The sequence below is a fragment of the Scyliorhinus canicula genome, chromosome 7 (genome assembly GCF_902713615.1).
Source record: "Scyliorhinus canicula chromosome 7, sScyCan1.1, whole genome shotgun sequence".
NCBI classification, from domain to species: Eukaryota; Metazoa; Chordata; class Chondrichthyes; order Carcharhiniformes; family Scyliorhinidae; genus Scyliorhinus; species Scyliorhinus canicula.
The window spans coordinates 121,279,734-121,305,809 of NC_052152.1; the positions used below are offsets into that span (position 1 = coordinate 121,279,734).

Below are 26,076 nucleotides of genomic sequence, written 5' to 3' on the forward strand. Positions count from 1 at the left end.
ACTGTCCCACCGCTCCTTCACTTCTCCAAGATTCAATGGGGCAGCAGGGTAGCATGGTGGTTAGCATAAATGCTTCACAGCTCCAGGGTCCCAGGTTTGATTCCCGGCTGGGTCACTGTCTGTGCGGAGTCTGCACGTCCTCCCCCTGTGTGCGTGGGTTTCCTCCGGGTGCTCCGGTTTCCTCCCACAGTCCAAAGATGTGCGGGTTAGGTGGATTGGCCATGCTAAATTGCCCGTAGTGTCCTAAAAAAAGTAAGGTTAATGGGGGGGGGGGGGGTTGTTGGGTTACGGGTATAGGGTGGATACGTGGGTTTGAGTAGGGTGATCATGGCTCGGCACAACATTGAGGGCCGAAGGGCCTGTTCTGTGCTGTACTGTTCTATGTTCTATTCCTGGATGCGTCGTCACCACCCAAATCCAGCGCCACCTTTTCCAGAACTCCATGTTTGAATCACCCCAGTCAGGTTCCTGCCCCCTGCCACTGCACTCAAACTGACCTTCGTTAAAGTCACAAATTACATTCTTGACACACGTGAACTTGTCCCTTCTCAATCCTTCGCAATCTGTCTGCAGACTTTGACCCTGTTGACTCTGCTCTCTCCCCGTGAAGTCTCTCAATTGTTGCTGAACCTCAGGCCTCAGTGACTGAAGTCATGGCCCCACCAACAGTGCAGTGAAGCAATTGGAGGAATGCTGGAGGAGATCTTGGAGGGGGCTGGAGGAGGTTACTGAGATAATAAGGAGATGCTGGCGTTGGACTGGGGTGAGCAAAGTCTGATAACACCGGTTGGACTTTAACCTGGTGTTGTCAGACTTCTTACTGAGATAATAAGAGGTGAGGCCAGAGTGGCCAGAATGGGGCAAAGAGATGAGAATTTTGAATGTGAGGCATTGCTGGACTGGGAGCCAAGTGTACGTCAGTGATCACAGGGGGTAATGGTCGAACGGAACTCAGTTTGGAGTTGGGTAGTAGAGTTTGTGATGAACGTATGGAAGATGGGAGAGCAGCTAGGGCAATATTGGAATGATAAATTCCAAAGATCACAATAGCTGGGAATTTCAGGGGATGAGCGAGATAACAATGGTGTTGGCTAATGTTATCGTGGAGTAAGTAAAACATCCCAAGGTATCCACATATTCCCTGCTCCTGCTGCCCAAGGTTTATAAAGCAGGAAAAGAGAGGGCATTTCTCCAAGAAATTACTATTCATGGGACAGGAGGGAAATCTCAAGTCAGAGAAAACTCTTACCTTGAAATATTGTCTGGAGAACAGGCAGAAACATTAGTGTCCACACTGTCGGAGCTGTCTAAGCTCAGAGTGTCGAAGGCGCTGTCCTTGCATCCGTTGTCGGTGTATGGAGAGCGATCAGCCCCGACACTGGCAGTGCCCTGCGCCCTGGTCCTCTGCCCGTCATTGGCACGGTGCTGGCGGCCTCCTGAGCACAGAGCAAGAGCACAGTTATTTCATTCAAACCCCTCCAAAAAAACAGACCAACTCTCAGAATCTCAGGGGAACGAATTACCAAGTGAGCGGAAATCCAAACATGTCAGGAATCATGGGGGTGGCTCAGAATCCACAGCTTGGTTCACTATCTAACAACAATACCCATGATCCCCATCTCCTCACCAATTCCATATCCAAGTCCTGCCTCCAATTCCACTCTCTCTCATTTTTACCAACAGTCTCTTATATGGAATATTTTCAAAATGCCTTCTGGAAGTCCAAATGAATAACACCCATAGACATCCTGCTGTGTAAATATGGACCATGACACAAAAATCTCCATTGGAGGGGCTAAGAGCCCTCCAGTAGCTGAAACTCTGAGGCACCATCCACTCCCCCTCCACCCCCGAACATTCAGCCTATCTCAGGTATTTTTCGACTCTTGAAATGTCAAGCACAAATGGTCCTAGCTCCTGACCCCCAATGGCAACACACTTTCCAAAACAGCAATCACTTCCATCTAGAATGGCAAGGGCTGCAGATACATGAGTACACCACCACTTGGAAGTTGCCCTCCAAGTCATTCACCATCTTGACTTAAATTTCCTACAGAAGGAGGCCATTTAGTCCAACGAGTCTGCACCGACCATCTGAAACAGCACTCTACCGAGGTCCACTTGTCCAGCCTATTCCAATAACCCCTTAACCTAACCTGCACATCTTTGGACACCAAGGGGCAAATTAGTATGGCCAATCCACCTAATCTGCACATCTTCGGACTGTGGGAGGAAACCGGAGCACCCGGAGGAAACCCATGCAAATATGGGGTGAACGTACAAACTCCACACAGACAGTGACCCAAGGCTGGGATTGAACCACAGGGTCCCTGGTGCTGTTACGCTGCAGTGCTAGCCACTGTGCCATTGTGCCACCCTTGGAAATATATCACTGGTCTTTCACTGTCACTCGGCCAAAATCATGGCACTGCCTCCTGAGCAGCACAGTGGGTTTACCTACACCTTAGAAACCGCAGTGGGTCAAGAAGGCCACCACCACCTTTGCCAGATCAAATCGAGATAGGCAATAAATACTGGCCTAGCCAACAACACCCACAGCTCATGAATGAATTAAAAGAAAATCTACTCAGCCGTTAGCCGAAGAGATGGTTTCTGTAGGCGACTTATGAGTGCTCAATGTTGACCTGTGAATAATGAGCACTTGCAAATGGCATGACAAGAACTACAACTGTGCCTAACGAGCTCCTGACCTCAGTGAGGACAAATGAGAAAAAACATCTTGCAGGGGAAGGAAACCTCTTAAAAACCTTATCTAGAATGTTCCAGTAAAGCTTGTACACAGTAGATTTCAAATGCATTTGCAAAATGAGTTCTGCTACAGCATGCAGCTGGATTAGATTTTACCTGTGACAGAAACACTCTCATCTTCCCGAGAACTAAGAACATTCTGGAGGAATTTGTGCTCTTTAAACGACACTACCCCTTATGAGATTTACAATGCTTGAGACTCCTCATGAGATCAAACGAGATCTTGTGAGACGTCACGATCAGGATCTCGCACTCACTGAACAAGGAACAAAGAAAATTACAGCACAGGAACAGGCCCTTTGGCCCTCTCAGCCTGCGCCGATCCAGATCCTTTATCTAAACCTGTCTCCTATTTTCCAAGGATCTACTTCCCTCTGTTCCCCGCCCGTTCATATACCTGTCTAGATGCTTCTTAAATGATGCTATCGTGCCCGCCTCTACCACCTCCGCTGGTAAAGCGTTCCAGGCACCCACCACCCTCTGCGTAAAAAACATTCCACGCACATCTCCCTTAAACTTTCCCCCTCTCACCTTGAAATCATGACCCCTTGTAACTGACACCCCCACTCTTGGAAAAAGCTTGTTGCTATCCACCCTGTCCATACCTCTCATAATTTTGTAGACCTCAATCAGGTCCCCCCTCAACCTCCGTCTTTCCAACGAAAACAATCCTAATCTACTCAACCTTTCTTCATAGCTAGCACCCTCCATACCAGGTAACATCCTGGTGAACCTCCTCTGCACCCTCTCCAAGGCATCCACATCCTTCTGGTCATGTGGCGACCAGAACTGCACGCAGTATTCCAAATGTGGCCGAACCAAAGTCCTATACAACTGTGACATGACCTGCCAACTCTTGTACTCAATACCCCGTCCGATGAAGGCAAGCATGCTGTATGCCTTCTTGACCACTCGATCAACCTGCGTTGCCACCTTCAGGGTACAATGGACCTGAACTCCCAGATCTCTCTGCACGTCAATTTTCCCCAAGACCCTTCCATTGACCATATAGTCCGCTCTTGAATTAGATCTTCCAAAATGCATCACCTCGCATTTGCCTGGATTGAACTCCATCTGCCATTTCTCTGCCCAACTCTCCAATCTATCTATATTTTGTTGTATTCTCTGACAGTCCTCCTCGCTATCTGCAACTCCACCAATCTTAGCATCATCTGCAAACTTGCTAATCAGACCACTTATACCTTCCTCCAGGTCATTTATGTAGATCACAAACGGCAGTGGTCCGAGCACGGATCACTGTGGAACACCACTAGTCACCCTTCTCCATTTTGAGACACTCCCTTCCACCACTACTCTCTGTCTCTTGTTGCCCAGCCAGTTCTTTATCCATCTAGCTAGTACACCCTGAACCCCATACGACTTCACTTTTTCCATCAACCTGCAATGGGAAACCTTATCAAACGCCTTACCAAAGTCCATGTATACGACATCTACAGCCCTTCCCTCATCAATTAACTTTGTCACTTCCTCAAAGAATTCTATTAGGTTTGTAAGACATGACCTTCCCTGCACAAAACCATGCTGCCTATCACTGATAAGTCTATTTTCTTCCAGACGTGAATAGATCCTATCCCTCAGTATCTTCTCCAACAGTTTGCCTACCACTGACGTCAAGCTCACAGGTCTATAATTCCCTGGATTATCCCTGCTACCCTTAACTTAATCACTGAGCGATTTGCATATCTAAGTGAGTGGTTAGCCTCACTTGAATATGTCAGGCCGGAGTATCCGAGACCCAGGATCAATCGCCCGTGCCTAGGAGAACTCACCTTTGCACCGTTTAACACTGGTTTCCACAGTGGACCGGGTGTAACGGCACTTGAGGGGGGTCTCCCAGGCGATCGGAGGCCACCTGGTGGTTGGGTTCTGGGCAGGCTGATACCGTGGCACCCCTGATGCCACCCAGGCATCATGACACTGCCACCTTTGCACTGCTAAGCTGGAAGTGCCTCCTTGACATTGCCCATTTGGCACTGTCAGGGGCATTGCCAGGGTGCAAGGCTGGCAATGCCAAGGTGCCTGGGTGCCAGTTTGCCCAAAGAAGTGATCGGGCCGGGATGCCCTGTTCTTTTGAGGTGGGATGAAGGGGCCCCCGAGGACTCCCTAATTGGTCAGTTGAGGCATTGGGGGATCGGAGGCCGCAGTCAAGAGATTGGGGGGACATTTATAAATGACAGCCCAATCTCTTCGTGCGCTGATGAGCTAAGTGCGGCCTCGGCAGGGCGCTCCTTGCTGAAGCCCGAAAAAAAGGCCCATTTAACAGCAGGACTGATCTCGGCACTGCAGGCAGCAAGAAACACCCCGATAGACATGCCCAAAATGAGACTTGCTTTCTTTTTGGTTATATCGCGCCCAGCATTTTATAAGAAAAGGTAATTCAGCAGGAGTTGGAAACCTCTTGACCCTGATGAACTTTTTAACCAGAGGAAACCAAGGAGACACCAGTTCCTAAAGCTCCAGCCCCGGTCAAAAGAAAAAAGTGAATTGAAGTTGCTCCAAAGTCTTTCTACATTCGGAGATCAACTGAATGCAAATTTTCCACAAATCCCACCTGTAAATTAATGTAAGACTCATCGATTGTTTGGCAGATCAGTGCTGAGAGACTGACCTTTGAACCCAGACACCATTTTAAGAATTCCGTTACCGTCAACCATTGACTTTAAATCTTTTGGCAGAATTCCTCTATTTTATTTAAATATTTATTTTGGCATTTGTGGATGTATGAGAGAGTTAGGGTATTTACAAAGACAAACTTATTCTATTTTCATATTGAATGTTAATAAGCTTTCCTTTTCATTTGGTACATCTGGTTTTATAATAAACTGATAAATTTGTTGTTTATTGAAGAAATCTGGGCATTGAGTGGTCATTCCATGATTCATAGGTAAAGCACATGTTTGGCCGGATAGCTAGCTGGAAAAACCATTTAAATATTTAGAGTGCTGTGGAATAGTGAACCTAGACAGACAGAGCACGCCTCCCATCTTCATCTTAACGCAAGCCCTCTGGAAACATGCTGGGAGGTGGGCAGGTGTAAAATGGTGGCAGAGACTGACAGCACAACTTGTCACTGCCACAGGATATCCTCAGCTGTCTGAAGGTGGACAGCAACATTAAACCCACCACATTGGCCAATTCGAGGCAACTTCTCACCCTAGTCAACCTTCTACCAGTGCTGCCCCAGGGAGAGGCCTGGTGATAATGATTTCCCCATATTCCTGTGCCGTCGCTCGAGGGTTCTCCCACCACCTCCTCTCCATCAGTCGCTGGGGCAGGAACACACTCCACCATCAAACATGTCTCAACATGGAGGCGTCCTCTCCATCTATTGACAGTGTAGCTGAGGTTTCAGTCACTCAGATTGGGCCAGCAACTCTTTCACTCTCAATTGGACGGCAATCCCAGCAGCCTTTTCTTAATTGGCTGTGTACGGGTCCTCCAGATTGTTCCGATATCATCCCTTGTTTTTCCCCTTTCTTTTATTTTTGCAATTACCATTTTGATTCATGGATGATTAATGGACCTGTGACTTTAAGGCAAATCAACTTGTACGTGGCCTGTGCCTTTAATTCAGGCAGAGGATTGTAGCAGCAGGAGACATCAGTGATGACTCACTTTGACTGGCGGCCAATGAACTGGCTCGAAATGCTGGGCTTTGCCCGGTAACCAGTGGTGATTGGTTCTGATCTCACAGATGTTTTTTCAGAGACAAGGCTGGGTTTATATTTTCACTTTTGGTTCTGAAACTTGAAAGGAGCAGGTTCTCTCTCTAATCTGACGAATTCTGTCTAAAAATCCAGTGTAAGAGCTTTTTTCTCTCCCCAGTAAGAATAGATGACATTATTTCGAGACTGCAAAGAATTGAAGTCAAGGGGAGGCAGTGGCGTAGTGGTATTATAGGTGGACTAGTAATCCAGAGATCCAGGGCAATGCTCTGGGGACATGGGTTCGAATCCCACTGGGGCAGATGGTGGAATAGAATTCAATAAAAGTCCGAATTAAAAGTCTAATGACGACCATGAAACCATTGTTGATTGTTGTAAAAACCTATCTAGTCCTTCAGGGAAGGAAATCTGTTTTCCTTTCCTGGTCTGGCCTACATGTGGCTCCAGACCCACAATGTGGTTGACTCTTAAATGCCCTCAGGGATGGGCAACAAATGCTGGCCCAGCCAGCGACGCCCACATCTCATCAGCGAATAAAGGACAAAAAAAGTCCTTTACACTGTCAGGAAGCTGGATTTCATGTGAGACAAAGGATTTCAAGAAAGAAGCAGTCCTGAAGGTAAACCCTCAAGTTGAAGGCCCAGATTAATAAAAGCTAAAATGTCTCTCCAGAAGAAAGCTCCTGCTTTCTGAATGAATGACTGAAGAAGACCATCACCAACTGCAAACCAGCACGTTGGGAGGAAAACCTGCTGCAAAGAACTCATTCATCTGAAGCAAGGACTCTTTTTTTGCTCTTAGCCCTTATTATTTTTACCTCTTTCCACCTTGGTCTGCCTGTCCTGTGTGTGTGAGTGGAGGGTGGGACAGGTAAAGGGGGTAGTAGGTTAGCTTGCTTGTTGTCCAGCTGTAATTATGGCATGTTTCACCTTTATTCCTGGTGTAAATTTTTTTTTTTTTTAATATAAATTTAGATTACCCAATTATTTTTTCCAATTAAGGGGCAATTTAGTGTGGCCAATCCACCTACTCTGCACATTTTGGGTTGTGGGGGCGAAACCCACGCAGACACGGGGAGAATGTGCAAACTCCACACGGACAGTGACCCAGAGCCGGGATCGAACCTGGGACCTCAGCGCCGTGAGGCGGTTGTGCTAACCACTAGGCCACCGTGCTGCCCTATTCCTGGTGTAAATAAACAGTGACTGTGTTTCAACTCACAAACCTGGTGATGGTAATTATTGGGCAGCGAAGGGCCAAAGATTTTCGAGAATTTCTATAAGAATTATTTGATAATTCACTTGTATTGTGACTCCAGAATGAGTGTGGCTGAAACTGACCGCATACGTACCCAGGGTGTTGTCACAGCAAATTCCTCACCCAGGATCCCCCCGCCCCTCTGTGCGAATCAGGGTCCACTTCCTGACTCAGTGGCGGGGCAACTGGGGTTTTGGTAATATTCTTCTCATTTCAACTCATTCAAGTTTCCTGTCATATACTTTCTAAACTGATGGGGGCGACAGAGACTCACTGTGCAATGCACATTGTAATATTTCCCGTTCACCAATTACATAGCACTACAATGCAGAAGTTTGCAGCCTCATGGCTGCGTGCCAGCTCCCCGGATTGAGCTGACACAGAAATCCACGGTGATCCTCCACCCTGGTCCCTGATTGGTTACCCGAGTCATGTGACCTCTCAGCAAGTTGCGCCATAAATGAGACAAACGCCACATGCATACACACTCAAACACACAGACACACATATAGTGAGACAAATAGTGGGCGCGATTCTCCCAAAACGGGAGAAATCGTAAAGCTGGCGTAAAACCCGGGCGGGTTTTACGGCAGCGCGCCCCTTCCTGACCGGGGACCGATTCTGGTCCCCGGTCGGGGCTAGCAGCCCGACGCCGTAGGCCTCCGGCAAGACGGGCTTAACGAAAATCGTTAAGCCCGCTTGCCGGAGTTAGCGCCGGCTGACGCGTCATATGACGTCAGCCGCGCATGCGCAGTTTGGAAGACTCCAACCCGCGCATGCGCGGGTGACGTCATCGCGTTTTTGCGCGAAACCCGCGCATGCGCGGGCCGGGTTGCCCCTCAGCCGCCCCGCGAATGGATACTGCGGGGCGGCGGAAGGACAAGTAGTGCGCGGGCATCGGGCCCGCTGCCCGCGATCGGTGCCCACCGATCGCGGGCCCATGGCACCCTTGGCTCGGCCGTGCCAATCGGTGCCATGGTTATTAATAGCGAGTTAGTCACGCCGTTTTTACGAACGGCAAGACCAGGTGTGTTTGCCGTTCGTAAAAACGGCGTAAAGGGCTGGGACTTCGGCCCATCTAACAGCTGAGAAATCGCTGCCGGGCCGTAAAAAAACGGCTGGCAGCGATCGGGTCGGGATTCATCGGCGGGGGGGGGGGGGGGGGGGGGGGGGGAATATCGGGAGAGGGCGGCAAAAAAAATGTCGGGAGGCACTCCCGCTATTCTCCCACCCGTGTGGGGGGCAGAGAATTCGCCAGGACTAACACACACTGACCATACGCAGTGCTAACGCACATATGCTGACACACACATGCGCGACACCCTACATGCTAGTGCCAACACACATGCAGCGACACACACATGCAGCGACACACACATGCCAGCGACCCCACACATGCAGCGACACACACACGTGCCCACACACACATTAGTGAACATAAAGGACAATCTATGACACATAAGGACAATTAGTGAACCAGGTGGGTTTTTTAAGACATCGACAATCGATGGTAGCTTCATGGTCACCATTACTGAGACTGGCTCCATCATCCAGATTTATTGGTGCCTTGGTGGGATTTGAACCTGTGTCCTCGGAGTGTTAGCCTGGGCATCTGGATACCAGTTCTGTGATATCACCAGAGCTCTCCTAGTCCCCCACCTCTAGCCCACCCCGGCAGGAGAGATGTGAGCTGGGTCAGAATTTCTCAGCAGAATCAGCCATCGTGTAAAGGCTGATTCTCTGGCAGTGAGCGCCATCCACAGCTGCTGTAAACAGATTCCACCCTTGTTTAAAGCTGCAAATTCCAGGCTGGCATGAATTTCGATAGTCCAGCTGGTGTCAATCTAGACCAGTGTAAATACTCATGGGCTGTTCGGAGCTCAGAAAACATGACAGAGTCAACAACCCCCGCTCGGCAGTGAAAGGGGGCGGATCTTCAATGTCAAAGATCAGGCCGACAGAAACTATGAAATCCAGCTGTTGGCCACTTACAGAAAACTGCTGAATAGGAATCTCAATCGAAATCTATCCTCAGCCAAACTCATCATATGTGCGACTTCCTCTCAGTATAAAAAAACTCAGGCATTAAAGGAACACACAAGCGTTTTAATTGAAGGCCAATTTATATTATGCAGCACAAGCTACATTCTAGAAGACCTTTCACCTGTAAAACTCTCAAAGAGCAGAATGAAGACTTGAAATGGAAAAGGTAAACAGCTACTTTGCACGACCAATACAGAAGTTAAACACAGACTGAGCTTTGAAACATTGCTGGTTTCCACAATGCCATTAAAAGTTGTTTGGAACGGGCCCTGGTTCACTATCCATGTGGAGTTTGCACATTCTCCCCGTGTCTGCGTGGGTTTCATCCCCACACCTCAAAGATGTGCAGGTTAGGTGGATTGGCCACACTAACTTTCCCCTTAATTGGGAAAAAAAAAATAATAATTGGGTACTCTAAATTTATTTTAAAAAGTTGTTTAGAAGGGAGGTTGAGTGGCCCAAACTCTATATCCTAAATCACGGAGTCCAAAATATCCAATATTACAGAAGGGTTTAATAAGAATTAATTCACTGGATATTGTGAAAATGGGACCTGAATTCCCTGGAGAGCCTGCAAGACATGATCCTGTTACAAAATTACAGTTGTAGAGCCCCATCCATAAGACAGCATTCCGATACAGAACTCCACCCATCATACAGCATTCCATACAGAACCCCAACCGTCACACAACATTCTGTTAGAGAACTCCACACATAATACAGCATTCCATTACCGAGCCCCAACCATCACAGTATTCCGTGACAGAACTCTATCCATAATAAAGCATTCCTTTACAGAACTCCATGCATAATACAAAACTCCACCCATAATGCAACATCCCATTACATACCACAACCATTATATAGCATTCAATTACAGACCTAGACCATAACATTCCGCAAGAGAAATCAAACCAACATTCTGTTACAGAACCCCACGTGTAATACAGCACTCTGCTGCAAACCTCCACCCATGGTACAACTTCCTGTTACAAAACCTCACCAGTAATACAGCATTCCATTAGCGATTTCCACCCATATTACAACATTGTTACAGGACCCCCAACCATAATACAGCACCTCATTACATAACATGACATAACATTTCAGCGGGAGCGGCCTCCGGATTTTCGGCGAGAGCTGGGGCCTGTCGTGAAGGTGAGTGTGTGCCTTTAAATTTGCTTGCCTTTCAGCGGGAGCGGCCTCCGGATTTTCGGCTGGAGCAGGGGCCTGTCGAGAAGGTGAGTGTGTGTCTTTAAATTAGCTTGCCTTTCAGCGGGAGCAGCCTCCCGATCTTCGGCGGGAGCAGGGGCCTGTCGAGAAGGTGAGTGTGTGTCTTTAAATTAGCTTGCCTTTCAGCGGGAGCAGCCTCCCGATCTTCGGTGGGAGCAGGGGCCTGTCGGGAAGGTGAGTACCTGTATATAAGTCGGCCGGTTGCTAAACCCGAGACACTACACTTGTAGTGTCCCCCACCCTTCCACCTCCTCTAACCCAAGGGGTTGAGGGAATATCAGGTAAGCTCTTCCTTTCTTTTTCTCGTTTTTTTTATCTAGAGGGGATGGCAGGGAAGGCAGTACAATGCTCCTCCTGCAGAATGTTTGAGGTGAGGAACGCTGTCAGTGTCCCTGCTGATTTCATCTGTGGGAAGTGCACCCAACTCCAGCTCCTCAAAAACCATGTTAGGGAACTGGAGCTGGATGAACTTTGGATCATTCGGGAGGCAGAGGTGGTCATAGATAGAAGCTTCAGGGAAGTAGTTACGCCAAAGAATAAAGATAGATGGGTGACGGTGAGAGAGGCTGGGGGTAACCAGTCAGTACAGGGATCCTCTGTGGTCGTTCCTCTTAGTAATAGGTATACCGCTTTGGATACTGTTGGGGGGGACGACTTAACAGGGGTCAGCCATGGGGTACAGGACTCTGGCACAGAGTCTGTCCCTGTTGCTCAGAAGGGAAGGGGGGAGAGGAGAAGAACATTACTCATTGGAGACTCCATAGTTAGGGGGATAGATAGGAGATTCTGTGGGAACGAGAGAGACTCGCGGTTGGTGTGTTGCCTCCCAGGTGCCAGGGTCCGTGATGTCTCGGATCGTGTTTTCGGGATCCTTAAGGGGGAGGGGGAGCAGCCCCAAGTCGTGGTCCACATAGGTACCAACGACATAGGTAGGAAAAGGGATAGGGATGCAAGGCAGGAATTCAGGGAGCTAGGGTGGAAACTTAGAGCTAGAACAAACAGTTATTATCTCTGGGTTGTTACCCAATCCATGTGTTAGCGAGTTGAGGAATAGGGAGAGAGTGCAGTTGAACACGTGGCTGCAGGGATGGTCCAGGATGGAGGGTTTCAGATTCCTAGACAATTGGGGCTCATTCTGGGGTAGGTGGGACCTCTACAAACGGGATGGTCTACACCTGGACCAGAGGGGTACTAATATCCTAGGGGGGAGGTTTGCTAATGCTCTTCGGGAGGGTTTAAACTAGTTCAGCAGGGGATTGAGAACCTGAATTGTAGCTCCAGTACACAAGAAGTTGAGAGTAGTGAGGTCATGAGTAAGGTTTCAAAGTTGCAGGAGTGTACCGGCAGGAAGGAAGGTGGTTTAAAGTGCGTCTACTTCAATGCCAGGAGCATCTGTAATAAGGTTGGTACCTGGGACTTCGATGTTGTGGCCATTTCGGAGACATGGATAGAGCAGGGCGAGGAATGGTGGTTGCAGGTGCCGGGGTTTAGATATTTCAGTAAGCTCAGGGAAGGTGGTAAGAGAGGGGGAGGGGTGGCATTGTTAGTCAAGGACAGTATTACGGTGGCTGAGAGGACATTTGATGAGGACTCGAATACTGAGGTAGTATGGGCTGAGTTAAGAAACAGGAAAGGAGAGGTCACCCTGTTAGGAGTTTTCTATAGGCCTCCGAAAAGTTCCAGAGATGTGGAGGAAAGGATTGCAAAGATGATTCTGGATAGGAGCACAAGTAGCAGGTAGTTGTTTTGGGGGACTTTAACTTTCAAATATTGACTGGAAACACGATAGTTCGAGTACTTTAGATGGGTCCGTTTTTGTCCAATGTGTGCAGGAGGGTTTCCTGACACAGTATGTAGATGGGCCAACGAGAGGCGAGGCCGTATTGGATTTGGTACTGGGTAATGAATCAGGACAGGTGTCAGATTTGGAGGTAGGTGAGCACTTTGGTGATAGTGACCACAATTCGATTACGTTTACTTTAGTGATGGAAAGGGATAGGTTTCTACCGCAAGGCAAGAGTCATATCTGGGGGAAAGGCAATTATGATGCGATGAGGCAAGACGTAGGATGCATCGGCTGGAGAAGAAAACAGCAGGGGATGTGCACAATGGAAATGTGGAGCATGTTCAAGGAACAGCGACTGCGTGTGCTTGATAAGTGTGTACCTGTTAGGCAGGGATGAAGTGGTCGAGCGAGGGAAGCATGGTTTACTAAAGCAGTTGAAACACTTGTCAAGAGGAAGAAGGAGGCTTATGTAAAGATGAGACGTGATGGTTCAGTTAGGCCGCTTGAGAGTTACAAGTTAGCTAGGAAGGCTCAAAAGAGAGAGCTAAGAAGAGCCAGGAGAGGACATGAGAAGTCTTTGGCAGGTAGGATTAAGGATAACCGTAAAGCTTTCTATAGATATGTCAGGAATAAAAGAATGACTAGGGTAAGAGTAGGGCCAGTCAAGGACAGTAGTGGGAAGTTGTGCATGGAGTCCGAGGAGATAGGAGGGGTGCTAAATGGTATTTTTCATCTGTATTCACACAGGAAAAAGACAATGTTGTCGAGGCGAATACTGAGATACAGGCTACTAGACTAGAAGGGCTTGAGGTTCATAAGGAGGACGTGTTAGCGATTCTTTGACAATGCTATATTGCAGGTTGAGTTATGTAACGGAATGCTGTATTGCAGGTGGGGCTTTATAATGGAATGCAGTATGAAGGGTGAAGCCACCCATAATGCAGCATTCTATTACAGAACTCTACCCGTATGCATCATTCCAGTACAGAAACTCACCAACACAGTACATAATTCCACCCACAATATAATGTGCCTTTACAGAACTCCATCCATAATACAGCATTGCAATACAAAGCCAACCTGTAATACAGCATTCCATTACAGAACTCCAGCCGTAACCCAGCACCCCATTACAGAACTCCACCCGCAATACAGAATTTTGTGACAGAATCCCACCAGTAATACAGCATCCCATTTTGGAAAATAACCGTAATACTGTGTTCCGTTAAAGAGCCCCATCCATAATACAGCATTCAGTTAGATCACCACCCATAATACAGTATACCGTTACAGAACCCCACACATAACATAGCATTCAGTTACAGAATTCTCCACACAACTAAGCATTCCATTACAGAACCCACCAGTAATACAGCATCCCATTACAGAACCCCAAACATAATACAGCATTCCATTACAGACTGCAAAACATAACATAGCATTCTGTTACAAAACCCCAACCATAACATAGCATTCTGTTCCAAAACCCCAACCATAACATAGCATTCAGTTACAGAACCCAACCCATAATACAAACATTCCATTTTAGAACCCCACCCATAATAAAACATTCCAATACAAAACACCACCGTGACACAGAAAATTACCCGTAATACTACAATCTCGTTACAGAACACTACCCATAATACAACATCCCGCTAGAGCTCTACCCGCAATATACGCATTCTATTACAGAACTACTCACAACATAGCACTCCATTACAGAACCCCACGCATAATATAACAGTCCATTACAGAACTCCACCCACAATACCAGCATTCCATTACAGAATCGGCCATCTAGTTACAGAAGCCCGCCCATAATTCCACATTCCATTACAGAACCTTCCTGTAATACAGCATTCTGTAACAGAACCCCACCCATAATACAGCATTATGTTACACAGCTCCACCCATATAAGCATTCCCTTACAGAACTCCACCTGTAATGAAGTATCAAGTTACAGAATCCCATCCAACATTGGACACTAACTGTCTTAGAACCACAGCATTATCTGACCATGCAGTGAATCCAAAAATCTATCCCACTCTTTCCAGGTCATGGCATTTACCTTTTCTCCGAATCCCCTTGGAATGCGAGGATGCTCCTGGAGAATTTGCAAAACAAAATTAAATCAAATAGATGAACTTCACCCACGTCACGAATGAAAAGCATTTCAAAAATCGCTTTCTCTAACCGAGTAACTTCTTCCCTATGACTGTCTCCTGCTGGATGTCAATTGCAGCAATAAAAATAGAAACATTTACTCGCTAGCACTGTAAGGGTGGCACGACGGCCTCACTGTGCCAGGGACTCAGGTTCAATTCCGGTACGAGTTGTCTGTGGGGAGTTTGCACGTTCTCCCCATGTCTGCGAGGGTTACCTCCGGGTGCTCCGGTTTCCTCCCACAGTCCAGAGATGTGCAGGTTAGATGGGGTAACGGGGATAGGGTGGGGAATGGGCCTAGGTAGGTGCTCTTTTGGAGGGTCAGTGCAGACCTGATATGGCGGACGGCCTCCTGCTGCACCATAGTGATTCTCTGGTCTATACCTCACACACCCATAAATTCTGATTTCTTAATATTTGAAGAGTATCTGCTCATCCAGTCTGTGACATAACTTTTCACAGTTACAAACAACTTAGAAAGTTACTGATTTTCATTTGTCTCATTAATAATTCACAAGTCAAATTTAGCTCAGATTTTATCCCTGTTTGTTTTTCCAACCAATTTCAAACTTGGCCAGATCAGGAATTGAATCGCATTTTCTGAGGCAGTTTCATGGGGGTGTCCATTTTATGCTACCTATTTATTTTTACTTCAGAGAGTGATGTTGTCTCAGAGAGAAACAAGGAGTAAATAACAGTTCCAATATTGCAAAGGTGCACTTCAAACTTTCGGCAATCTTGTACATAATCTTTCTGGCAAAAGAACACTGCGATTTGAATATTGTTAAAAAGAGAGACACGCAGCTGAAGTTTCATCTGGTCTGTCGTGCATTTGTTTTAATGCGAGAAGTGTAGCAGGTAAAGCAGATCAATTTAGGGCTTGGATCAGTACCTGGGAATATGATGTTATTGGTATTACTGAGACTTGGTTGAGGGAAGGGCAGGACTGGCAACTGAATATCCCAGGGTATAGATGCTTCAGGAGGGATAGAGAGTGATGCACCATCGATTGCACGTGAGGCGAGTGATTTACCAATGTCAGGCTTTAATTAACTAGAACACAGCCTGGCGATCGTCTACAATGGAAAGGGACGATCGTCAGGCTTCTGAGCATTTATACCTCGTTGATAGAGGCGTGGTTAACTCAGCCTCTCGGCCAATCGGTCGAGAGGCACATGACCGACCAGGGCCAATGGTAAGCCGACGTTCTGGCCCAATGGCAGACGAGTATGCAGATCATATCATCACAGAGAGGGAGGTAGAAGGGGTGGAGGAGTTGCATTACTAGTCAGAGATGATATCACAGCTGTGATTAAGGAGGGCACGATAGAGGATTCGAGCACTGAGGCAATATGGGTGGAGCTAAGAAATAGAATAACATTGTTGGGACTTTACTACAGGCCTCCCAAAAGTGAGCATGAAGTAGAGGTACAAATATGCAGACAGATTATAGAACAATGTAGGAGCAATAGGGTGGTTGTGATGGGAGATTTTATCTTCCCCAACATTGAATGGGATTTGTGTAGTGTTGGAGGCGTAGATGGAGCAGAGTTTGTAAGGAGCATCCAGGAGAGTTTTTTACAGCAGTATGTAAATAGTCCAACTCGGGAAGGGACCATACTGGACCTGGTATTGGGGAATGATCCCGGCCAGGTGGTTGATGTTTCAGTCGGTGATTACTTTGGGAATAGCGATCACAATTCCGTAAGTTTTAGAATACTCATGGACAAGGACAAGAGTGGTCCGAAAGGAAGAGTGCTAAATTGGGGAAAGGTATAGTGAAGTCCTGCGGCAGGCCACACATCCGCCTCCTCCCTCCACGTCACAAATCATCCCCTCCACTGCGGATTTTCTGTGTGTCCTTCACCTTTCCCCATGTATGGGGGAGGGGGGGGGGGGGGGGGGGGCATAGTGGTCAGTTTGGCACCTAGCGCGAACATAGATTACGGCCTGACATTCGATTCTTCACACAATTTTTCATAGAATTTACAGTGCAGAAGGAGGCCATTTGGCCCATCGAGTCTGCACCGGCTCTTGGAAAGAGCACCCTACCCACGGTCAACATCTCCACCCTATCCCCATAACCCAGTAACCCCACCCAACACTAAGGGCAATTTTGGACACTAGGGACAATTTATCATGGCCAATCCACCTAACCTGCACATCTTTGGACTGTGGGAGGAAACTGGAGCACCCGGAGGAAACCCACGCACACACGGGGAGGATGTGCAGACTCTGCACAGATTTCAATCTGCATTGCCGGCGTCACCTGGAGAAGAATCCGGTCCCTGGTGTGCAATACGACTAAGACACAGAGCTCTCTTTAACAGTCAGAACTCTGTGGAATGAGGCAATCAGAATACTCACATCCTCTCATCCCACTGCCACTCACACAGTGCATCAAAACCAAATCTCTCTTGGAAGGTAACCATGGCACCGTGGATGCCTGACACCACCAGCACATCACTAATAGTTGTTTTGCAGCATCAACTTTTTCAGATTTAAGAACCTCCTTCAAACGACTAGAAGACGAGATCAATGGGACAAATACACAACTGCTCACAAACTGTCTGCCTGGACTGCCTCCACAACGGAATCCCTGAGGGTGAAAATGGCGCCACCTTCTCAAGGGATATATGGACTGCTGCTCAGAATTCCAAAAGACATCTTTCTTTTTCCCCCCAAAGCATGGCGATATTATCCTTTACGTTTAGCGAGTAAGAGTAAAGTTGTAGCAGCTTACAGACCCAGCGTCTCAAACACAAATAAACCAAGAAACAAATCAGGATTCGTACCTTTTCTTGATTTCCCTGCAGATAAGAGAAAAGTCAGACATTTAGTCAGTGTCAATACAGCGCCCAGGGTGAGATTAGTAGTACACACAAACTTGGGTGAGTAAGGCCATTTGGCCACCGAGCCTGCTCTGCCATTCAATAAGATCACGGTTGATCTGATTGTTATCTCAATTCCATATTCCTGGCCAGCCCCCCGATAAGCTTTCACCCCTTTGTTAGTCAAGAATCCATCTGCCTTAAACACCTTGAATAGTCTGTAATATCACACACAACACAGTGATCAATACTATCACACAGTACAGTGAGCAGCAATATCGCACACAGCAGTGATCAATACTATCACACACAGCACAGTGAGCAGTAATATCACACACAGTACAGAGACCAGCAATCACACACTGCACAGTGTGCAGCAATATCACACACAGCAGTGACCAGTAATATCACACACAACACAGTGAGCAGCAATATCGCACACAGCAGTGATCAATACTATCACACACAGCACAGTGAGCAGTAATATCACACACAGTACAGAGACCAGCAATCACACACTGCACAGTGTGCAGCAATATCACACACAGCAGTGACCAGTAATATCACACACAACACAGTGTGCAGCAATATCACACACAGCAGTGACCAGTAATATCACACACAACACAGTGAGCAGCAATATCGCACACAGCAGTGATCAATACTATCACACACAGCACAGTGAGCAGTAATATTACACACAGTACAGAGACCAGCAATCACACACTGCACAGTGTGCAGCAATATCACACACAGCAGTGACCAGTAATATCACACACAACACAGTGAGCAGCAATATCGCACACAGCAGTGATCAATACTATCACACACAGTACAGAGACCTGCAATATCACACACAGTACAGAGACCTGCAATATCACACACAGCACAGTGAGCAGCAATATCACACACAGCAGTGACCAGTAATATCACACACAGCACAGAGACCTGCAATATCACATACAGCACAGTGAGCAGTAATATCGCATACAGCACAGAGGCCAGTAATATCACGCACAACACAGTGAACAGCAATATCACATACAGCACAGAGACCAGTAATATCACACAGCACAGTGACTAGTAATATCATACAGCAGTGACTAATGATATCTCACTAATAATATCAGCAGAGTGACCAGTAACATCACACTTAGTGCAGTGACCAGTGATATCATGCAAAGCACAGTGACCAGGAATATCATACAGCACAGTGACTAATAATATCACACAGCCCGTGACCAGTGATATCACACACAGAACAATGAACAGTAATATTGAGGCTTTTACAAAGGGTCAGCTGGACTCGAACCGTTATTTATTTTCTCTCCCTCCGGATGCTGCCAGATCTGCTGAGATTTCCCAGCATTTTCTCTTTAGTAATATCACATCCATCAGTGGTCATGTTAACATGTCCAAAGTGATATAAATTTAGAAGGTTATGGATCTTACATACCTTTGTGCCCTTGCAGCCTTCTAATATCCAAATCTTTAACCGACGCTGTCAGGTTGTGAGGTAGGATGTTGCTGCAGCTGTTGCTTTGAAGCAATGGTGAGTGAGACTGCAGTTCAGATAGAAACAGAACCATTTTGTTAACAAACTCAACTTTTCCAAAATGGGTCAGCTGCTCAAGGGCAGTTTAATCCCTTTATTCACAGAACCAGAGTCAGTGTTGAGAAATTGACAGCATTATTAGAGACCCCTCCCACCCAGGCATTGCCTTCTTCCAGATCCTTCCATCAGGCAGAAGTTATAGAAGTCTGAAGACCCACACATCGAAACATAGGAGCAGCTACTTCCCAACAGCTACAAGAATCCTCAACGACTCCCCCTCAGACTGATCTGTTCCCCGTAAGAACACTATTCACAATGCCCTATGCTGCTCTTGCTCATGTATTTGCTTTGTTTGGCCTCTTGTTCCCCACTGTAATCTGTTGATGTACCATTTGTCAATGTACTCTGTTGATTATTCTTTTAGCCTACTATGTACCTACTGTGTACGTTCCCTTGGCCGCAGAAAAATACTTTTCATTGTACTTTGGTACATGTGACAATAAATCAAATCAAATGAGATGCAATGGTACTGCTGGACGCGGTGTTAGGTAAATGTAGTGGAGGAATACTGGAGACAGCTACAGCACCTTGTCTATTTTATCCAACCCTTGATTCCTCCATCATAGATTCCAGCACAACTGGGGACTCTGTCCGTTCCACTTTGGACAACTCCACTGCAAAAAGCATTACTTTGAAATAAAATGATGACCACATTCAAATACAATACGACAGCCATCATTGTCTGAAACCGGGGCAGCACAGTGGCACAGTGGTTAGCATTGCTGCCTACGGCGCTGAGGACCTGAGTTTGAATCCCGGCCCTGGGTCACTGTCCGTGTGGAGTTTGCACATTCTCCCCATGTCTGTGTGGGTTTCACCCCCACAACCCAAAGATGTGCAGGTTAGGTAGTTGGCCACTCTAAATTGCCCCTTAATTAGAAAAAATAATTGGGTACTCTAAATTTAAAAAAAAAATCATTGCCTGAAACTAAACAAGCATGTGGACTGCATGGAGGTCACGTGGAAGCAAGTTACTACAGGATCACGCATGGAACCTGGCTTTCAGTAGCAAATTATTCATAATCAGTGGGGATATAGGTAGCTTTCTAAATGCCTAAATATGGGATAGTATACTTGCTGCAGGGTCCTCCCGCTCCTGCAGTAGCTTCATTAGGATCCAGGAAGGAATTTCTAGCTTTTAACTGTAAAGAGCTCAATAAAAACTCACTCATCGTCTTCCATTACTGGAAAGGGCAATTGTGGGAAATGTCCGCAGGAGATTCCCTAATCAACGGGCATAATCTCGGTAGAAAAGTGTGGAGGCAACTCAGGCATTTAATGTGCGCCATTCAACACTTTTTAAATATTCTTTCATGGGAGGTGGGCATTGCTGACTAGGTCAGCTAACCACATTGCTGTGGGTCTGGAGTCACATGCAGGCCAGACCAGGTAAAGACAACATATATAAAGATATAGGTGGTATTAAAGCCTGCACCAGACTTTGCATTTTATAGTACATATATCCATGAGCTGAAAATTGGTGCACCCTTTTTAAAACCATAAATCGCCCAGTTCTAGAATCAAAAGTAAAGCAGATATGAAGGTGGATGGGCCCACTGATTCACAGCAGTGAACACAGAATAGTTCACTACAGGCATTCACAACTGTCACAAACAGGAGCTACGTTTCAAGCACCCATTGACAGAAACTAAGTTGAAGGGGAGCCGGCGAAGGAGACCCAAGGAGTTTGAGTGAAGACAGGCATCCAGCAGAGGGCAGCAGAGCAGAGCTACTGATCAGCTGTTCTGGGGGAATTTGCATACGTGCAGTGCGGTCAGCCTAAGTTGAAGGGGAGCCGGCGAAGGAGACCCAAGGGGTTTGAGTGAAGACAGGCATCAAGCAGAGGGCAGCAGAGCAGAGCTACTGATCAGCTGTTCTGGGGGAATTTGCATACGTGCAGTGCGGTCAGCCTAAGTTGAAGGGGAGCCGGCGAAGGAGACCCAAGGGTTTGAGTGAAGACAGGCATCCAGCAGAGGGCAGCAGAGCAGAGCTACTGATCAGCTGTTCTGGGGGAATTTGCATACGTGCAGTGCGGTCAGCCTAAGTTGAAGGGGAGCCGGCGAAGGAGACCCAAGGAGTTTGAGTGAAGACAGGCATCAAGCAGAGGGCAGCAGAGCAGAGCTACTGATCAGCTGTTCTGGGGGAATTTGCATACGTGCAGTGCGGTCAGCCTAAGTTGAAGGGGAGCCGGCGAAGGAGACCCAAGGAGTTTGAGTGAAGACAGGCATCAAGCAGAGGGCAGCAGAGCAGAGCTACTGATCAGCTGTTCTGGGGGAATTTGCATACGTGCAGTGCGGTCAGCCTAAGTTGAAGGGGAGCCGGCGAAGGAGACCCAAGGAGTTTGAGTGAAGACAGGCATCAAGCAGAGGGCAGCAGAGCAGAGCTACTGATCAGCTGTTCTGGGGGAATTTGCATGCGTGCAGTGCGGTCAGCCTAAGTTGAAGGGGAGCCGGCGAAGGAGACCCAAGGAGTTTGAGTGAAAACAGGCATCAAGCAGAGGGCAGCAGAGCAGAGCTACTGATCAGCTGTTCTGGGGGAATTTGCATGCGTGCAGTGCGGTCAGCCTAAGTTGAAGGGGAGCCGGCGAAGGAGACCCAAGGAGTTTGAGTGAAGACAGGCATCCAGCAGAGGGCAGCAGAGCAGAGCTACTGATCAGCTGTTCTGGGGGAATTTGCATACGTGCAGTGCGGTCAGCCTAAGTTGAAGGGGAGCCGGCGAAGGAGACCCAAGGGGTTTGAGTGAAGACAGGCATCCAGCAGAGGGCAGCAGAGCAGAGCTACTGATCAGCTGTTCTGGGGGAATTTGCATGCGTGCAGTGCGGTCAGCCTAAGTTGAAGGGGAGCCGGCGAAGGAGACCCAAGGAGTTTGAGTGAAAACAGGCATCAAGCAGAGGGCAGCAGAGCAGAGCTACTGATCAGCTGTTCTGGGGGAATTTGCATGCGTGCAGTGCGGTCAGCCTAAGTTGAAGGGGAGCCGGCGAAGGAGACCCAAGGAGTTTGAGTGAAGACAGGCATCCAGCAGAGGGCAGCAGAGCAGAGCTACTGATCAGCTGTTCTGGGGGAATTTGCATACGTGCAGTGCGGTCAGCCTAAGTTGAAGGGGAGCCGGCGAAGGAGACCCAAGGAGTTTGAGTGAAGACAGGCATCAAGCAGAGGGCAGCAGAGCAGAGCTACTGATCAGCTGTTCTGGGGGAATTTGCATACGTGCAGTGCGGTCAGCCTAAGTTGAAGGGGAGCCGGCGAAGGAGACCCAAGGAGTTTGAGTGAAGACAGGCATCAAGCAGAGGGCAGCAGAGCAGAGCTACTGATCAGCTGTTCTGGGGGAATTTGCATACGTGCAGTGCGGTCAGCCTAAGTTGAAGGGGAGCCGGCGAAGGAGACCCAAGGAGTTTGAGTGAAGACAGGCATCCAGCAGAGGGCAGCAGAGCAGAGCTACTGATCAGCTGTTCTGGGGAATTTGCATACGTGCAGTGCTGTCAGCCTAAGTTGAAGGGGAACCGGCGAAGGAGACCCAAGGATTTTGAGTGAAGACAGGCATCCAGCAGAGGGCAGCAGAGCAGAGCTACTGATCAGCTGTTCTGGGGGAATTTGCATACGTGCAGTGCGGTCAGCCTAAGTTGAAGGGGAGCCGGCGAAGGAGACCCAAGGAGTTTGTGTGAAGACAGGCATCAAGCAGAGGGCAGCAGAGCAGAGCTACTGATCAGCTGTTCTGGGGGAATTTGCATACGTGCAGTGCGGTCAGCCTAAGTTGAAGGGGAGCCGGCGAAGGAGACCCAAGGAGTTTGAGTGAAGACAGGCATCAAGCAGAGGGCAGCAGAGCAGAGCTACTGATCAGCTGTTCTGGGGGAATTTGCATACGTGCAGTGCGGTCAGCCTAAGTTGAAGGGGAGCCGGCGAAGGAGACCCAAGGAGTTTGAGTGAAGACAGGCATCAAGCAGAGGGCAGCAGAGCAGAGCTACTGATCAGCTGTTCTGGGGGAATTTGCATACGTGCAGTGCGGTCAGCCTAAGTTGAAGGGGAGCCGGCGAAGGAGACCCAAGGAGTTTGAGTGAAGACAGGCATCAAGCAGAGGGCAGCAGAGCAGAGCTACTGATCAGCTGTTCTGGGGGAATTTGCATACGTGCAGTGCGGTCAGCCTAAGTTGAAGGGGAGCCGGCGAAGGAGACCCAAGGAGTTTGAGTGAAGACAGGCATCAAGCAGAGGGCAGCAGAGCAGAGCTACTGATCAGCTGTTCTGGGGGAATTTGCATACGTGCAGTGCGGTCAGCCTAAGTTGAAGGGGAGCCGGCGAAGGAGACCCAAGGAGTTTGAGTGAAGACAGGCATCAAGCAGAGGGCAGCAGAGCAGAGCTACTGATCAGCTGTTCTGGGGGAATTTGCATACGTGCAGTGCGGTCAGCCTAAGTTGAAGGGGAGCCGGCGAAGGAGACCCAAGGAGTTTGAGTGAAGACAGGCATCAAGCAGAGCGCAGCAGAGCAGAGCTACTGATCAGCTGTTCTGGGGGAATTTGCATACGTGCAGTGCGGTCAGCCTAAGTTGAAGGGGAGCCGGCGAAGGAGACCCAAGGAGTTTGAGTGAAGACAGGCATCAAGCAGAGGGCAGCAGAGCAGAGCTACTGATCAGCTGTTCTGGGGGAATTTGCATACGTGCAGTGCGGTCAGCCTAAGTTGAAGGGGAGCCGGCGAAGGAGACCCAAGGAGTTTGAGTGAAGACAGGCATCAAGCAGAGGGCAGCAGAGCAGAGCTACTGATCAGCTGTTCTGGGGGAATTTGCATACGTGCAGTGCGGTCAGCCTAAGTTGAAGGGGAGCCGGCGAAGGAGACCCAAGGAGTTTGAGTGAAGACAGGCATCAAGCAGAGGGCAGCAGAGCAGAGCTACTGATCAGCTGTTCTGGGGGAATTTGCATACGTGCAGTGCGGTCAGCCTAAGTTGAAGGGGAGCCGGCGAAGGAGACCCAAGGAGTTTGAGTGAAGACAGGCATCAAGCAGAGGGCAGCAGAGCAGAGCTACTGATCAGCTGTTCTGGGGGAATTTGCATACGTGCAGTGCGGTCAGCCTAAGTTGAAGGGGAGCCGGCGAAGGAGACCCAAGGAGTTTGAGTGAAGACAGGCATCAAGCAGAGGGCAGCAGAGCAGAGCTACTGATCAGCTGTTCTGGGGGAATTTGCATACGTGCAGTGCGGTCAGCCTAAGTTGAAGGTGGTTTGTGGAGGGGCTGTTGGCAAGTGACAGTTAAACCCGAAACACTTCATGAGTGTTTCCCACCCTACCTCCTCCTCTAACCAACCCCCCCCCCCCACCCCACGGTGGTTGGGAAGCGGGAGCAGGGGCCTGTCGTGAAGGTGAGTGAGTGCCTTTAAATTTGCTTAACTTTCAGCGGGAGCAGGGTTTGAGGTAATATCAGGTAAGCTCTTCCTTTCTTTTTCTTTTTCTTGTTTTTTTTTAATCTAGAGGTGATGTCAGGGAAGGCAGTACAATGCTCCTCCTGCAGAATGTTTGAGGTGAGGGACGCCGTCAGTGTCCCTGCTGATTTCATCTGTGGAAAGTGCACCCAACTCCAGCTCCTCAAAAACCGTGTTAGGGACCTGGAGCTTGAGCTGGATGAACTTCGGATCATTCGGGAGGCAGAGGGGGTCATAGATAGGAGCTTCAGGGAAGTAGTTACACCAAAGACTGGAGATAGATGGGTAACTGTAAGAGGGACTGGGAAGAAGCAGTCAGTGCAGGGACCCCCTGCGGTCGTTCCCCTGAGTAACAAGTATACCGTTTTGGATACTTGTGGGGGGGACGACTTACCAGGGGTAAGCCATGGGGTACGGGCCTCTGGCACGGAGTCTGTCCCTGTTGCTCAGAAGGGAAGGGGGGAAAGGAGTAGAACATTAGTAATTGGAGACTCAATAGTCAGGGGCACAGATAGGAGATTTTGTGGGAGCGAGAGAGACTCACGTTTGGTATGTTGCCTCCCAGGTGCAAGGGTAAGTGATGTCTCGGATCGTGTTTTCCGGGTCCTTAAGGGGGAGGGGGAGCAGCCCCAAGTCGTAGTCCACATTGGCACTAACGACATAGGTAGGAAAGGGGACAAGGATGTCAGGCAGGCCTTTAGGGAGCTAGGATGGAAGCTCAGAGCGAGAACAAACAGAGTTGTTATCTCTGGGTTGTTGCCCGTGCCACGTGATAGTGAGATGAGGAATAGGGAGAGAGAGCAATTAAACACGTGGCTACAGGGATGGTGCAGGCGGGAGGGATTCAGATTTCTGGATAACTGGGGCTCTTTCTGGGGAAGGTGGGACCTCTATAGACAGGATGGTCTACATCTGAACCTGAGGGGCACCAATATCCTGGGGGGGAGATTTGTTAGTGCTCTTTGGGGGGGTTTAAACTAATTCAGCAGGGGCATGGGAACCTGGATTGTAGTTTTGGGGTACGGGAGATTGAGAGTATGGAGGTCAGGAGCACAGATTTGACTTCGCAGGAGGGTGCCAGTGTTCAGGTAGGTGGTTTGAAGTGTGTCTACTTCAATGCCAGGAGTATACGAAATAAGGTAGGGGAACTGGCAGCATGGGTTGGTACCTGGGACTTCGACGTTGTGGCCATTTCAGAGACATGGATAGAGCAGGGACAGGAATGGTTGTTGCAGGTTCCGGGGTTTAGGTGTTTTAGTAAGCTCAGAGAATGGGGCAAAAGAGGGGGAGGT

At 48.4% G+C, this 26,076-nt stretch overlaps 1 protein-coding gene across 1 annotated transcript in view; it reads right to left on the bottom strand.

The window, feature by feature from the left end:
- Positions 1–26,076, bottom strand: part of phldb2b (pleckstrin homology-like domain, family B, member 2b) — a 329,018-nt gene that overhangs the window by 33,774 nt on the left and 269,168 nt on the right. The window contains exons 16-19 of the mRNA XM_038802341.1: positions 19,229–19,334; positions 17,737–17,751; positions 14,847–14,882; positions 1,250–1,436 (exon numbers count right to left, since the gene is read on the bottom strand). Coding sequence (XP_038658269.1) covers positions 1,250–1,436; positions 14,847–14,882; positions 17,737–17,751; positions 19,229–19,334 — 344 coding nt within the window. The remainder of the gene's footprint in view (positions 1–1,249; positions 1,437–14,846; positions 14,883–17,736; positions 17,752–19,228; positions 19,335–26,076) is intronic.